The sequence below is a fragment of the Chiloscyllium punctatum genome, chromosome 44 (assembly GCF_047496795.1).
Source record: "Chiloscyllium punctatum isolate Juve2018m chromosome 44, sChiPun1.3, whole genome shotgun sequence".
NCBI classification, from domain to species: domain Eukaryota; kingdom Metazoa; phylum Chordata; class Chondrichthyes; order Orectolobiformes; family Hemiscylliidae; genus Chiloscyllium; species Chiloscyllium punctatum.
This window is the reverse complement of record NC_092782.1, coordinates 17,230,991-17,246,404: the sequence shown is the minus strand read 5'-3', so window position 1 is coordinate 17,246,404 and position 15,414 is coordinate 17,230,991. Positions and strand designations below refer to the sequence as shown.

Below are 15,414 nucleotides of genomic sequence, written 5' to 3'. Positions count from 1 at the left end.
GGTCTACCCCGTATTTTTAAGTTGTGTCCTCTGGTTCGGCACTCCCCCATCAGCGGAAATATGTTTCCTCCTGCCAGAGTGTCCAGTCCTTTCATAAGCCTATACGTTTCAATCAGATCCCCTCTCAGTCTTCTAAACTCAAGGGTATACAAGCCCAGTCGCTTCAGTCTTTCCGTGTAAGGCAATCCTGCCATTCCAGGAATTGACCTCGTGAACCTACGCTGCACTCCCTCAATAGCCAGAATGTCTTTCTCAAATTTGGAGACCAGAACTGTACACAGTACTCCAGGTGTGGTCTCACCAGGGCCCTGTACAGCTGCAGAAGCACCTCTTTGCTTCTATACTCAATCCCTCTTGTTATGAAGGCCAGCATGCTATTAGCCTTCTTCACGACCTGCTGTACCTGCATGCTTGCCTTCATTGACTGGTGGACAAGAACACCCAGATCTCTCTGAACAGCCCCTTTACCTAATTTGATACCATTGAGGTAGTAATCTGCCTTCCTGTTCTTGCCACCTAAGTGGATAACCAGACATTTATCCACATTAAACTGCATCTGCCATGCATCTGCCCACTCACCTAACTTGTCCAGGTCACCCTGTAATCCCCTAACATCCTCATCACATTTCACCCTACCACCTAGCTTTGTGTCATCAGCAAATTTGCTAATGTTATTGCTGATACCATCTTCTATATCATTTACATATATTGTAAAAAGCTGCGGTCCCAGCACGGATCCCTGTGGTACCCCACTGGTCACTGGTCTGCCATTTCGAAATGGAGCCATTAATCACTACCCTTTGTTTCCTATTAGCCAACCAATTCTCTATCCAATCTAGTACTTTGCCCCCAATCCCGTGCGCCCTAATTTTACTCACTAACCTCTTGTGTGGGACTTTATCAAAAGCTTTCTGAAAGTCCAGGTACACTACATCCACTGGATCTCCCTCGTCCATCTTCCGAGTTACATCCTCAAAAAATTCAAGAGGAGAGGGGAGGGGGGAGAGAGGGGGGAGAGAGGGGAGGGGGGAGGGGGGAGAGAGGGGGAGGGGGGGAGGGGGAGAGAGGGGAGGGGGGAGGGGGGGAGAGAGGGGAGGGGGGAGGGGAGGGAGAGAGGGGGGGAGAGGGGGGAGAGGGGGGAGAGGGGGAGGGGGAGAGGGAGAGGAGAGAGGGGGGGAGGGGAGAGGAGAGAGGGGTGGGGAGGGGAGAGGAGAGAGGGGTGGGGGAGGGGAGAGGAGAGAGAGGGGGGAGGGAGGGAGGGGAGGGGAGAGGAGAGAGAGAGGGGGGGAGAGGAGAGAGAGGGGAGAGGAGAGAGAGGGGGAGAGAGAGGGGGGGAGGGAGGGGGGGAGGAGAGAGAGGGGGGAGGGGGGGGGAGGGAGGGGGGAGGAGAGAGAGGGGGGGGAGGGGGGGGGAGGAGGGGAGAGAGAGAGGGGGGGAGGGGAGGGGGGAGGGGAGGGAGGAGGGGGAGGAGAGAGAGGGGGGGAGGGAGGGGAGGAGGAGAGAGAGGGGGGGAGGGAGGGAGAGGAGGAGAGGGGGGAGGGGGGGGAGGGAGGGGGGAGGAGAGAGAGGGGGGGAGGGAGGGGGAGGGGAGGGAGGGGAGGGAGGGAGGAGAGGGGGGGAGGGAGGGGAGAGGGAGAGAGAGGGGGGGAGGGAGGGGAGAGGAGAGAGAGGGGGGAGGGAGGGGAGGGGGGAGGAGAGGGAGAGGGGGGGGAGGGGAGGGGGGAGGAGGGAGGGAGAGGGGGGAGGGGAGGGAGAGAGAGAGGGGGGGAGGGAGGGGAGAGAGGGGAGGGAGGGAGTGGAGAGAGAGGGGGGGGGAGGGGAGAGGAGAGAGAGGGGGGAGGGAGGGAGAGGGAGTGGAGGAGGGAGGGAGGGGAGGGAGGGGGGAGGGGAGGGGTGAGGGGGGGAGGGGTGAGGAGTGAGGGGGGGAGGGAGGGGGAGGAGAGAGGGGGGGGGAGGGAGGGAGAGGAGGGAGAGGGTGGGAGGGGGGGAGAGGAGGGGGAGGGAGGGGAGGGAGGGGTGGAGGGGGGAGGGAGAGTGAGGGGGAGAGGGGTGGAGTGAGGGGGGAGGAGGGTGTGGGAGTGGGGGGAGGGTGGGGAGGGAGGTGGGGGGGGTGGGTGGGGAGGGGTGGAGTGGGGTGGGGGGGTGGGAGTGTGAGGGGGGGGGTGGGTGGAGAGGATGGGGGGGTGGGTGAGGGGGGTGGGGGGGGTGGTGTGTGGAGGGGAGGGGGGTGGAGTAGTGGGGGGGTGGGGAGGGGTGGGAGAGTGTGGGGAGGTGAGGGGTGGGTGGGAGGGGAGTGGGTGTGGTGGGAGGGGGGGGGGTGGGTGGGAGAGGGGGTGGGGGTGGGTGGGAGGGGTGTGGGGGGTGTGGGTGTGGTGTGGGGGGTGGGGTGGGGTGTGGTGGGAGGGGTGTGGGGTGGTGGGGGGAGGGTGGGGGAGTGGTGTGGGGGTGGGTGGGTTGGTGTGTGTGGGGGGTGGTGGGGTGGGTGGGTGTGGGGGGTGTGGGTGGTTGGGTGGGGGGGGTGGGGTGTGGTGTGTGGGGGTGGTGGAGGGTGTGGTGAGGGGGAGGGGGGTGGGTGTGTGTGGGGGGGGGGGGAGGGTGGGGAGGTGGGTGTGAGTGGGGGGGGTGGGTGGGGTGGTGTGTGTGGGGGGGTGGGGGGGTGTGGGTGGGGTGTGTGGGGGGGGAGGTGGGGGGGTGGGGGGGGTGGTGTTGGTGGGGGGGGTGGGGGGTGTGGTGAGTGGGGGGGTGGGTGGGGTGTGGGGTGGTGTGGGGGTGGGTGGGGGGGGTGTAGGTGTGGGGGTGGGTGGGGTGGTGGGTGGGGGGGGTGGGGGGGTGGGTGGGGAGGGTGTGGGGTGGGGGAGGGTGGTGTGGGGGTGGGTGGGTGGAGGGGTGGGAGGGGGGGGTGTGTGTGGGGGGGTGTGGGGGGTGGGGTGGGGGTGGTGGGGGGTGGGGTGGGTGGTGGGGGGGTGTGGGGTTGGGGGGTGGTGGGGTGGGGTGTGAGGGGTTGGGGGGGGTGTGGGTGGGGTGTGTGGGGTTGGGGGGTGTGTGGGGGTTGGTGGGTGTGTGGGAGGGTGGGTGGGGGGGTGGGGGTGGGGGGTGGGGGTGGGGGTGGGGGGGTGGGTGGTGGGGGGTGTGGGGTTGGGGGGGTGGGGGTTGGTGGGGGTTGGGGGGTGGGTGGGTTGGGGGGGAGGTTGGGGGGGTGGGGGTGGGGTGTTGGGGGGGTGGTTGGGGGGTGGTGGGGGGGTTGGGGGGTGGTGGTGGTGGGGTTGGGTGGGGGAGGGTGGTTGGGGGGGGTTGGTGGGGTGGGGGTTGGTGGGGGGGTGGTGGGGTGGGTGTGGGGGGGGTTGTGGGGTGGTGGTGGGGTGGGGTTGGGGGGGTGGGTGGTGGGGTGTGGGGTGTTGGGGGGGGTTGTGGGGGTGGTGGTGTGGGGGTGGGTGGTTGGGGTGGGGAGGTGGTGGGGGTTGGGGGTGGGGGTGGGGTGGTTGGTGGGTGTGTGGGTGTGGGGGTGTGTGGGGGGGGTTGGGGGGGGTGGTGGTGGGGGGGTGGTGGGGGAGGGAGTTGGGGGGGGTGGTGGGTGGGTGGGAGGGGGGAGGGGTGTGGGTGTTGGGGGGGGTGGGTGGGTGGTGGGGGGGGTGGGGGTGGGGTGGTTGGGGGTGGGGTGTGGTGGGGGTGGTGGGTGGGGTGGGGGGTGGGGTGTGGGTGGGGGGGGGTGGGGGGGGGGTGGTGGGGGGAGGGGTGGGGGGGGGGTGGGGGTGGGGGAGGTGGGGGGGGTGGTGGGGTTGGGGGGGAGGTGGGGGGGGTGGGTGGGGGGGGGTGGGGGGGGTGGGGGTGGGGGGTGGTGGGAGGGGGGGTGGGGTGGTGGTGGGGTGGGGGGAGGTGGGGGGGGGTGGGGGGGGGTGGGGGGTGGGGTGGGGGGGGGTGGGTGGGGTGGGTGGGGTGGGGGGAGGGGGGTGGGGGTGGGGGGTGGTGGGGTGGGGGGAGGTGGTGGGGTGGGGGGGGGTGGGGAGGGGGGTGGGGGGTGGGGGGTGGTGGGGGTGGGGTGGGTGGTGGGGGGGTGGTGGGGGTGGGGGGGGTGGTGGTGGTGGGGGGGGGTGGGGGTGGGGGGGGGGGGTGGTGGGGTGGGGGAGGTGGGGTGGGTGGGGTGTGGGGAGGGGGGTGGTGGTGGGGGGTGGGGGGGGTGGGTGGGGAGTGGGGGTGGGGGGGGTGGGGTGGGTGGGGTGGTGGGGGAGGGGGGGGAGGGGGTGGGGGAGGGTGGGGGGAGGGGGGGGTGGGGGTGGGGGGAGGGGGGAGTGGGGTGGGGGAGGTGGGGGAGGGGGAGGGAGGGTGGGAGGGAGGTGGGGAGGGGAGGGGAGGGAGTGGGGAGGGGAGGGGAGGGAGGTGGGGAGGGGGGACGGGAGGGGAGATGGGGAGGGGGACGGGAGGAGATGGGGAGGGAGATGAGGGGGTGGGAGGGGGAGGGGGAGAGGGGAGAGTGGGAGGGGAGGGAGGGAGATGAGGGGGACGGGAGGGAGATGGGGAGGGGGACGGGAGGGAGATGGGGATGGAGATGACGGGGAGGGGAGGGAGATGGGGAGGGAGATGACGGGGAGGGGAGGGAGATGACGGGGAGGGGAGGGAAATGACGTTGAGGGAGATGACGGGGAGGGGAGGGAAATGACGGGGTGGGAGATGACGGGGAGGGGAGGGAAATGACGGGGAGGGAGATGGGGAGGGGAGGGAAATGACGGGGAGGGAGATGACGGGGAGGGGAGGGAAATGCCGGGGAGGGAGATGACGCGGAGGGGAGGGAAATGACGGGGAGGGAGATGACGGGGAGGGGAGGGGAAATGACGGGGAGGGAGATGACGGGGAGGGGAGGGAGATGGGGAGGGAGATGACGGGGAGCGGAGGGATGGGGAGGGGGAGGGGAGGGAGATGAGGGGGACGGGAGGGAGATGGGGAGGGGGACGGGAGGGAGATGGGGATGGAGATGACGGGGAGGGGAGGGAGATGGGGAGGGAGATGACGGGGAGGGGAGGGAGATGACGGGGAGGGGAGGGAAATGACGTTGAGGGAGATGACGGGGAGGGGAGGGAAATGACGGGGAGTGGGGGAGAGTGGGACGGGGAGGGGAGGGAAATGACGGGGAGGGAGATGGGGAGGGGAGGGAAATGACGGGGAGGGAGATGACGGGGGAGGGGAGGGAAATGCCGGGGAGGGAGATGACGCGGAGGGGAGGGAAATGACGGGGAGGGAGATGACGGGAGGGGGAGGGAAATGACGGGGAGGGAGATGACGGGGAGGGGAGGGAGATGACGGGGAGCGGAGGGAGATGGGGAGGGAGATGACGGGCAGGGGAGGGGGATGAGGGGGTGGGGCGGGAGATGAGGGGGAGGGGAGGGAGATGAGGGGTTGCAGGGGTGGGACGGTACATTGGGGAGATGAGGGGGAGGGGAGGGTGGGAGATGAGGGTGAGGGGAGGGGTGAGATGAGGGGGTGAGGGAGGTGGGGTAAGGGGGTGAAAGTTGAGTGGAGTGGAGGAGGGAGACAAGCAGTAGAAAGTGGATTGGGAGAATAGGTTGGGTATGTTGGGACGATTATGGAGGATAGGGAGTGAGTGGGTGGTTATTAGGAGGAGAGAGTGGAAGATGGAAAGTAGATGTGAAAAGGAGAGGGGTTGACAGGTAAAGGTGGGAGGTGGGAAAAGTGCGTGAGTGGAGAAGGTTTTGGAGACAGAGGGAATGGATAGTGGATACCAGGAAGGGGGAGGGCAAAGAGGGGAATGGGAAAGTAGAGAGAGGAAATGGGGAAACTTGGAGTGAAGGGCTGAGTGGGGAAAGTATGCTAAGGGGAGGGGACTGTAGAACTCCAGCGGATTGTCCACAGGCAGTGGCATCCATTAAGGTTTGTTGAGTTAACCAGCTTTGTTCACTATGGACTGACCTGTGAATGTCTGAGATTTACTGAGGCACATTGACCTGGATTTAGGAGCAACAGTTAGAACAAACATGCTCTTATTCTCCATTCAACTGAAATATAGTCTCAATCTCAGTTCTTAATTTTTGTTGTAATTCATGCTATAGTTTCTTCACTTCAGCTTTCATTTAGGAACATTCACAAAGTGCTTAATTTAAAAGCAAATTGAGGAAAGAAAGCATAATGAAAAAATAAGGCATTGTTACATTAGATATATTTGTTGAAAAAACAATGATTCTTTAAAAGAAATTATTTTGTCTTGTTGATATCTAGACAACTGGACCGCACAGGAACTTTGTGAATGCCCATATTTTCTTGCTCTGAAGAGCATTATCGTTGGTTCACAAGGAGATTCCTTTGATGGACAGATTGTCTGAGTGGAAACCTTGAGCATGTTGGGCCTTTTGAAGTTTAGATGAAGAATTAAAACATGGAAGATTCTGAGGGAGTTTGTCAGAGTGCATGCTAAAAGCACATCAGATCACTTGTTATCTTATTGACTGGTGGACAGGGCTCAAATGGCTGCATTGTCTATTTCTCATGCCCCTATTAGGTTTCTATTGTTTGCATGGCCAAATTTGTCCAAGCCTGATAGCCCAGGAAGGAAATCCATGACTGCATAGGGCAAGGGCAACAGGCACATAGGAACACCCACCACCTACATGTCCCCTCCACTATCTTGACTTGGAAATACATCACCAGAGCTACTGTTGGTGGATTAAACTTCTTTGATTCCCTTTTTGTCCTTGGTCAGGTACCTTTTCTAGGTAGACTGCAATGGTTCAAGAAGGTACCTTACCACCATCACCACCAGTTGGAATAGGTACTAAAAATCAGTGTTCCTAAATCTTCTATCACCTTCTCCTGCAGTGTTATATAAATTTAGTAATTTACTGAAATGGCCACCTCTTCAAGACCTCAGATAGTAAAGTACAGGCTGTTTTCTTGAAATGGAGGCATCAAAGCTGACTTGATCTTATGTGCATAATTTTCAGCAGGTGAGAGTTGAACAGAAATCCAAATTCCCAACTCTAAATGTATTCTCTGCTAGTATACAGCATCTGTGTGCCCTTTCGATTGCATCACAATTCCCCTCCTGGCTATAACAAAGCAATGAACTGCAGATGTGGAAATCTGAAACAAAAACAGAAGTTGCTGGTAAAATTCAGCAGGTCTGGCAGCATCTGCGTGGAGAAAACAGTTAATGTTTCAACTCCAGTGACACCGAATCAGACCAAACTGAGTTCTGATGAAGAATCGTCAGACTTGAGTGCTGAATTTTTCTGTTGTTTCAGATCAAACTGTTTGGACTTGTATGACTTGTACCATCTCATACATATAATTGCCATGGGAACAAGCTGCATTTTAACAACTTTATCCTTGTGTTTCTGAATACTTATATTTAATTCCTAACCTGAATAAGGATGAGCCCATCACTTTAAATGCCTTACTGTTTGGGACTGTTAATGGAGGAGATGAGCTGACAGTACTGATACTTATGCCTTTTGTTTTTGAAAGGTGGCATCAGATGGCTTCAGGAAGAGAGGAATCAAATGCACTTGGCGAGTGTTCTTTAGGAGGGAGTTCTTTGTACCCTGGTTTGTCAAATTCTGCTGTTCAAGCACAGACCTCTGGCCATCTGCATTCTGCAATGGAGGCTTTGCCTAACCAGCCACCTCCGCTAAATGCAGGAGCAGGTTTATGTGGGACTGATGCAGAGCTGCAGAAAATGTTAATTGATGAGCGAATGAGATGTGAACATCACAAAACCAACTATCAGACGCTGAAGGCTGAACATACAAGGTATTGTAAAAGCAAAGAAAATTGCAGATGGTTTAAATCCAATGCAAATATCTAGGATTAGAACATAAGAAGCAGGAGTAGACCATCTGGCCCTTTGAGCTTGCTCCACCATTCAACAAGGTCATGGCTGATCTTTTTGTGGCCTCAGCTCCACTTTCCCCCCCTCTCACCATAACCTATAAGAGTTAGCTCTGGAGAGAACAGAGGCATTAACATTTCAGGTGTGGGTTTGTGATTAAAAGGGCAATTTTAATGAAGATGTTGTAGTCTTTGACAAGTTTCAGAAGAAGAAAAGGAATATCAGTTATGTGGAGAATTCAGTGCAGCTGCTCTTCTTGAGTCAAGATGGTTAAGGAGAGATGTAATTAACTCGTCACCATGGTGATTGTGGCTGAAAAGAGCCTGATATAGTCTCTACCTTTTTAAAAATAATGTCATCATGGTCCAAGTATTAAAAGCCCATTAATCATGGCATTAGTGATAGGAAAGATACTTGGAATCATTGAAGATGTAATGTATGATTGTTTCAATGGAGCAGGAATGATAAGTTGCACACAGTGTAGCTTCATAAAAGTCTAATATGTAAATCTAGTTATTTTTGTTTTGAAGAAGTTGGTGCATGAAGAAAACCCAGTCGTCTGTCTACTTGCACTTCAAAAAAGCACTTGATGAGCTTCTGTAAAATTGAAACCACTAGTTTGTGGTTTGCAAAGGGTTGAGTTGATTTTGGACTGCAAGACGTAGGCAGGGCATATTATAGACCGATTTTGATCAGCTTGTAGACTGGTCAGTAGTGATATCGCTTAGGAATTGGTATTGTAAATATTACACTTTACCAGTGTTTTTTCATGATTTGGTTGTAGGTTGATAAAAGGATCCACAAATTTGTGGATGATGCCAAGACTTGTCTCAGTGTTGGGATTATCAACAATATACTGCTTCAGGCAAATCTTAATGTCTTGACAAATTGAGGTCTTGAATAAATTTGGTTGTTATGCATGTGGATGGGGTGAGAACTTGGCATTCAAACACCCTTCAGTGACAAGCACTAAAGGTGGAGGAAGAAAGAAAAATAGAGAGAGAGAGAACTGGATGTTCTAGTGCCTCAAACCTTAAAGGTAGTTGGGCAAATGATGTGAACTGATAGCTAAAGTGAATAAGAGTGTTGGAGCAAACACTGAGAATGCTGGAGTAACTCAGGCCTAGAGCTGTCAGAGGAGGTGGTGGAGGCTGATACAGCTACAGTATTTAAAAGGCATCTGGATGGGTTTTTGAATAGGAAGGATTTGAGGGATGTGGGCCAAATGCTGGCAAATGGGACTAGTTTAATTTGAAGATATCTGGTCGGCATGGATGAGTTGGACAGAAGGGTCTATTTCTGTGCTGTACACTTCCATATTCCTCCCTATGTCTGATGACCTTTATCAACTTGCTTATCACAGATCTATCTGCCTCTGCCTTGAAAATGTTCAAAGATTCTACCTCCACTGCCCTTTGAGGAAGAGAATTCCAAAAATACTCAAACCTTCTGAGAGAAAAGAGCTCTCCTTATCTCTGTTTTAAATGGGCGGACCCTTATTCTTAAAGAGCAACACCGTAGCTTGCGATTCTCCTATAATGGGAAGTATCTTTTTCACATCCACCCTGAATAAGCCCCCTCAGGATCTTGCATGTTTAATTAAATCTTCTCTTGCTCTGGATGCAGATATTTTCCTAGTCACCTATTCCGACATATTGTTAAACATTATGACACCGTGGCTCAGTGCTGCCCCACAGCGCCAGGGACCCGGGTTCAGTTCCTGCCTTGGGCACCTGGCTGTGTGGAGTTTGCACATTCTTTCCATGTCTGCATGGGTTTTCTCCGGTTTCCTTCCACAGTCCAAAGGTCAGGTGAATTGGCCGTGCTAAATTGCCCTTAGTGTTAGTTGCACTAGTCAGAGGGAAATGGGTCTGAGTGAGTTACTCTTCGGAGGGCCGGCTCTCCTGTTTCCACACTGGAGGGAATCTAATCGAAACACCTCTGCAGCTGGTGGGACTTGAACCTGGGCCTTCTGGTGCATTATTTTTGTGTTTGATTCATTTGTTGTCACATGTACTGAGATACGGCGAAAAATGTTGTTTTAATTGCTATACAAGCAGATTGTACCATGCAAAGTGCATCAGGGTAGCAGAACAAAGTGCAGAATACAGTGTTACAGTTCAATGAAATGGCAGATAGAATTATCAAAGTTGTGTGAACATAGATCTAATTGATGATTCAGTATTAAAATATTTAAATTTTACTTGATGCAGGTTGCAGGACGAATACACTAAAGCTCAGCATGAATTAAAACGACTACTCACAGATAAACAGAGCACCCATGAGAAATTCCAACTACTTCTAGCTGAACTGAGGGGGGAATTATTAGATAAAACAAGGGAGCAAGAAGAACTGAAAATGCAGGTGAGATTGACAGTTAATTTAAAACAAAATGACATCAACTGTATCACGTTTAGAATCTGGAAATAAATAATCAGCAAAATAGCTTTACGCTACATTATAAGAGGGACATCTGAAAAGACCAGCTTATTCAGGTGTGAGAAGACAAGGAGGAAATGCAAGTATTTACTTATTGAGGTGAACTAGGTGTCTGAGAGCAAACTAGGAAAATCTGAACGCGATCCAGCGACCCTGGCAAGAAATCATTCTAGTCCTTGATACATTCTGTCACCATTTAACGTCAATCAATAAGGTAGGTAACTAGGTAGGCTAAACTGCAAGGTGGAACATATCTTGCTAATTTGGCCAGACTACATTTATCCGGTGCTTTTCACTGTCTCAGGACATCCAAAACCACATTATGCCAGTTGAGAACTTTCAAAGTAAATCAAAGAAAATTCTCTCAAGAATTTGCAGGAATGGACGTTTTCAGAGAGAGAATCAAAGATATTGCTTCAAGTTGATGATATTCCATCTGAGCTGGGAAGAGTCCCATGGCTGATCCGTAACATCGGTGACCAGGTTTGAAAGAAAATGGCGAAATTCGGATCTCCCTGCACCATGTTTGAATTTTTCCTGGAGCTATATATTAAGATAACTGTGTATGTTTAAACAGAGGCCTGTCATCTTCCAAGTGGTTGCAAGAAACAGTATGGTAGAGTTTTGAGGAAAAGCTGGAGGAATTTCACCCCATTTTCTTGACAAATGTTTATTCCTCAACGAGCATCTCTTAAACCCAAATTATATGGCAGTTATGAAACTGATAATAATAGAACCTTACCCAGATTGGCTGTTGTATTTCCCTGCATTACTAATTTGAAAGTATTTTGTCAGCTTTGAAATACTTCCGACATCTTAAGGTCATGAAAAGTAAGCTATTTCCTAAGTAAACATTATGGAAAATATAAATCCAGAAGACCTCATTAGTTGAGACTTGTAATAGATCTTTGGGCAGATTATCAAAACCAGAAATAGTTGGATGCTGTAATGGACAATCTGTAAATGCAAAGCCTTGTTTTGTTCTTTTGTAATTTAATAAGGGCCATAGAATGTTCTTCATTTGCTGAAAGGATGATTCACATTGCAGTGAAAATGAATATGGAGTGATTTGCAACGGTGTTTCTGCACCTAGCAAATAATTTTCAAGATGTGCATAGTTAATTTGTTGCTTTTATATTACCATGCAAGTTGTATGATGCCTAATGTTTTCCTATGTCACAGTTGGGTCATTTATCTGTCAATTACCCATTAATTTATTGGTGATTAAAATTTAAAACGTCTTCATTGCTTTATCTAAGGTAACAAAAATATTGGTGAGTTTAAGACTATATATTTCCAATGAAATTCATAAACCATTTTTGTGGATTGAGTTCCAGTTTTGTGAAATATTCAGTTTATAGTGTTGGAACCTTGAAGCTTGAAGAAGCCCCAACTACCTTTCTGTTTCTATATAAACTACACTGAATGCTTGTAAACAATACTTGTTTCAGAAATATGACTGGAAATGGAAAATAAAAATTATGGTGATCAATGTTTTTGACAAAATCCTAAAAATTGGAGAACAGAACCAAAAAAATGCTGCAAAAGCATTTCCCTGGCAGTGCTTGTAAACGGAAAAGACCGGTTTTGAGAAAACCGTTCCTTGTTATAGATTAACATGATTTTTTTTCCTCTAAATTTGATAAGGAAGTTGGATGAAAAGGGGAAGGAGGTGATTCTTTGTCTTGTTGCTTAGCTTTTTTATCCTGTAGAAATTGTTTCTTATTCTCAGCCTTATGTATCCAATTGGAAGGCACAGGAGGAGAGCTAGGGGTGGACAGTAGGGGTGAGAAAGTCTACACACTACTTGCTCATCTCGAGTTTAAAGTAAATGGTCCAAAAGTAAGCTTAAGCTATGGCAGAGTAACTTATCCACATAAAATGTCCATCCTGTGGCATGTGGGTAGTTGAGGGCACTTGACTTGACCTAAATGAACACTTGTGCAGTTAGTGCCACAGGCTGCTGACACTTGAGCTCCAGGTTTTGGAGCTTGAATGGTGGCTGGAGTTAGCTTTTTTAACTTCTCTTCCTCCTCATGCGTTTCCTTGTTTATCCAGTGGTCAACTATTTTAACTATCTTCAATGAGACCTCCTTTTCCCTTAACAACTGAAGGTTTCTCTTTTTCTCAATTTCTATCCTGCATAATGGAATTAATGTTGGAAGCCAAACTTTGATTTATGATCCAATTCAATCATCTGCCATTTCTACTGTTAATCTTGCAGTCTTAACTCTCAACTCATTTACATGAGTTCTCACTACTTAATGAAGTGAATTTTTGAGTTCCGGCAAGAATTGTCTCTCTGTGACAGTCATAGATTTGTTAGAGTTCTTAGATGAAGTAACCAGAAGGATTGATGAGGACAGCGCAGTAATTTGCTCTGTATGGATTTCAGTAAAGCCTTTATAAAGTTCCACATAGTAGGTTGCTCTGGAAGGTTAGATCGCTTGGAATTCAGGGGAAGCTGGCAAATTGGATACACAATTGGCTCGATGGTAGGAAGCAGAGGGTTTTAGTGGAAGGATGCTTGTTGGACTGTGGGCCTGTGACTTGTAGTGTACCTCAGGTGTCAGTGCTGGGCCCATTGCTGTTTGTTATCTATATCACTGGTTTGGATGAGAATGTGCAAGGCATATTTTGCAAATTTGCTGATGACACTAAAATAGGCGATGTCTTGGACAGTGAGGAAGGTGCTCAGAAATTACAGCAGGATCTTGATCAACTGGGGAAGTGGACTGAGAAATGGCAAATGAAGTTTAATATAGATAAGTGTAATGTCTTGCACTTTGGAAAGTCAAGTCAAGGCAGGAGTTTCATGGTGAATGGTAGGTCCTTAAGGAATGTAGTGGAACAGAGGGACCTTGCAGTTCAGATGCATAATTCTCTGAAATTGGCCTCACAGGTAGACAGGGCAGTGAAGAAGGCTTTTGGCACACTGACCTTCATCAGTCAGGGCTTTGAGTACAGAAGTTGGGAAGTTATGTTGCCATTGTACAGGATGTTGATGAGGCTGCACTTGGAGTATTATTTTCAGTTTTGGTCACCTTGCTATAGGAAGAATATTATTAAACTGAAAAGAGTGCAGAAGTAATTTACAAAGATGTTGCCAGGACTCAACAGTCTGAGTTATAGGGAAGAGGTTGGACAAGCAAGGACTTTTTTTTCTTTAAGAGCATAGGAGACTGAGGTGTTTTGGGAGGGTGGAATCTTATACAGGTGCATAAGATCATGAGAGGCATGGATAGGGTGAGTGCACTCAGTCTTTTTCCCTGGGTTGGGGAATAGAAGGCTAGAGAGCATCAGTTTAAGGTTAGAGGGGAAAGAGTAAAAGAGAACCTGAGGGGGCGTTTTTTTTTAAAAGAAGGTGGTACACATATGGAATGAACTGCCAGCAGAAGTGGTTGAGGCAGGTACGTTAACAACATTCAAAAGACATTTAACAAATACACGAATAGGAAAGGTTTAGAAGGACATTTGCCAAGTGTGGGGCAATGGGGTTAGCGTGGATAGATGTTTTAGCATAATCCAATTTGGGCTGAAGGGCCTGTTGCCTTTATCCACCTATCAAAATAACTTTGTTTGATCCTTTTGAACTCTATATGTTTGACTAAGTTCCCTCCTTAAATTCCTAAAGGACTGTCCACAGGCTTCTGGTGTTAGCTCATGTGCACATCAATTGGCTTTTGTAACCTGATCATACTCCCCAGATACTTCCTTTCATGGTGGTGCAATTACCTCACTAGTTCTACCTCCTACTTTGTTTGAATCAACTATACTCGTATGGTTACTGGCCATTTCAGTTGTTTAGCCACTTCCTCAAATGAAATGAAAACGGCTTCTGCATCCTTCTTGTTGAACTTTGCCAGCATTTGAACACATTTAAACAGATCCTCACCAGGCCTTTGAATACAATGGGATTGCTATCCATCACTGTCCTCTTCAGTACTCCTACCTTTCACCTCTACCTCTGCCATTTTAAGTCGACTTAAGAGCTTTGAGTTCCAACCTCCACAGTTCAAAAACTCTTTCTCAGTTTCTCCTGCTAGGGCCTTCCTTTCCTGTTTCCTCTGCTTTCAGTCATAATTCAAATTGTATTGTTTCCTTTTCATATTCAAGCTGCTTCATTTACAATTGAGTTTTAGCCATTTCCAGAATTTGAGCTATTGCTACAATTACCTTCCCTTGTTGCACAAGCAAAGATAATCCCAAGTTGTTTGTCAATTGTTTGTCACTTCCAAAAGCTTTGCCTTTATCATTTTCTGTAAAACCCCTGAAGTGGCCTCTTGCACCTCAGGAACCTTTTAGTGACTGAAAGAACCGTTACTACACAAGGCACACCCGATTTAAATCAACTGAATTCAATACCCAAAAGGAGAACACCAACACTCACCACTTTGAGTCTAATAATCCTGTCCTGACAAGCACCCAATTTGTTTGGAACCAGATGAAACTGCCTCAAAATTTATTAAGAAGATAACCTAGGCCCTTAATTTTATCTTATTTTATAATTAAGTGTAGGGCATTGCATTCCAGGTGCAATTCGATTGGTCAAACTACTTGACTTTAAGCAAACACACTTTTATTTTTACAGTACTGTTACAGTGCGAAATAAAAATAAAAGAATTTGCTTAACTGTAACTCTGTTGAACTACTACTAACTGAATTAACTCCACAGAGGCTGGTATCATGTAACCAAGTCATCCTTTCTTTACATATGAAAAGTCCAGGATGCTGATCCAGCTGCCTCAGATTCAGCTCTCAGAGTGAGTAAAACCTTTAACACTCCTGTTTATAGCTGTCAACCAGATTAATAGCCCCAATCAAGGAACTCCTTCTATGAGATCCACCTGAGCTTGACCCCATCCATGCTTCTGATGGGTATATGAATAGGAAAGGTTTAGAGTGATATGGGTCAAGGACTGGCAAATGGAACTAGATTAGATTAGGATATCTGGTCGGTATGGATGAGTTGCACCAAAGGGTCTATTTCTGTGCTGTACATCTCTATGACTCTATTCTTGCAACTTTAAAATAAACCCAAGGCCTCACAAGCTGCTACTCATTTTACTGGCTTTGAGCAGACCGCTCACCACCTCTGTCTCAAATGTTTTTTCATTTAAAAACCACGCGACAAAAATAGA

The 15,414-nt window shown here is 50.4% G+C and overlaps 1 protein-coding gene across 3 annotated transcripts in view; it reads left to right on the top strand.

The window, feature by feature from the left end:
- The first annotated feature begins 5,862 nt into the window (after positions 1 to 5,862).
- The window catches only part of cep83 (centrosomal protein 83), a 46,239-nt gene continuing 36,687 nt past the window's right edge, over positions 5,863 to 15,414 (top strand). The window contains exons 1-3 of one of the 3 annotated variants that reach the window (XM_072562360.1): positions 5,863 to 5,880; positions 7,471 to 7,755; positions 10,048 to 10,198. In XM_072562360.1, the coding sequence (XP_072418461.1) occupies positions 7,481 to 7,755; positions 10,048 to 10,198 (426 nt within the window). In that variant the 5' untranslated portion in view covers positions 5,863 to 5,880; positions 7,471 to 7,480. Of the gene's footprint in view, positions 5,881 to 5,917; positions 7,756 to 10,047; positions 10,199 to 15,414 lie in introns of those variants that run through there. The other 2 variants (XM_072562359.1, XM_072562358.1) reach the window with 2 other exon arrangements.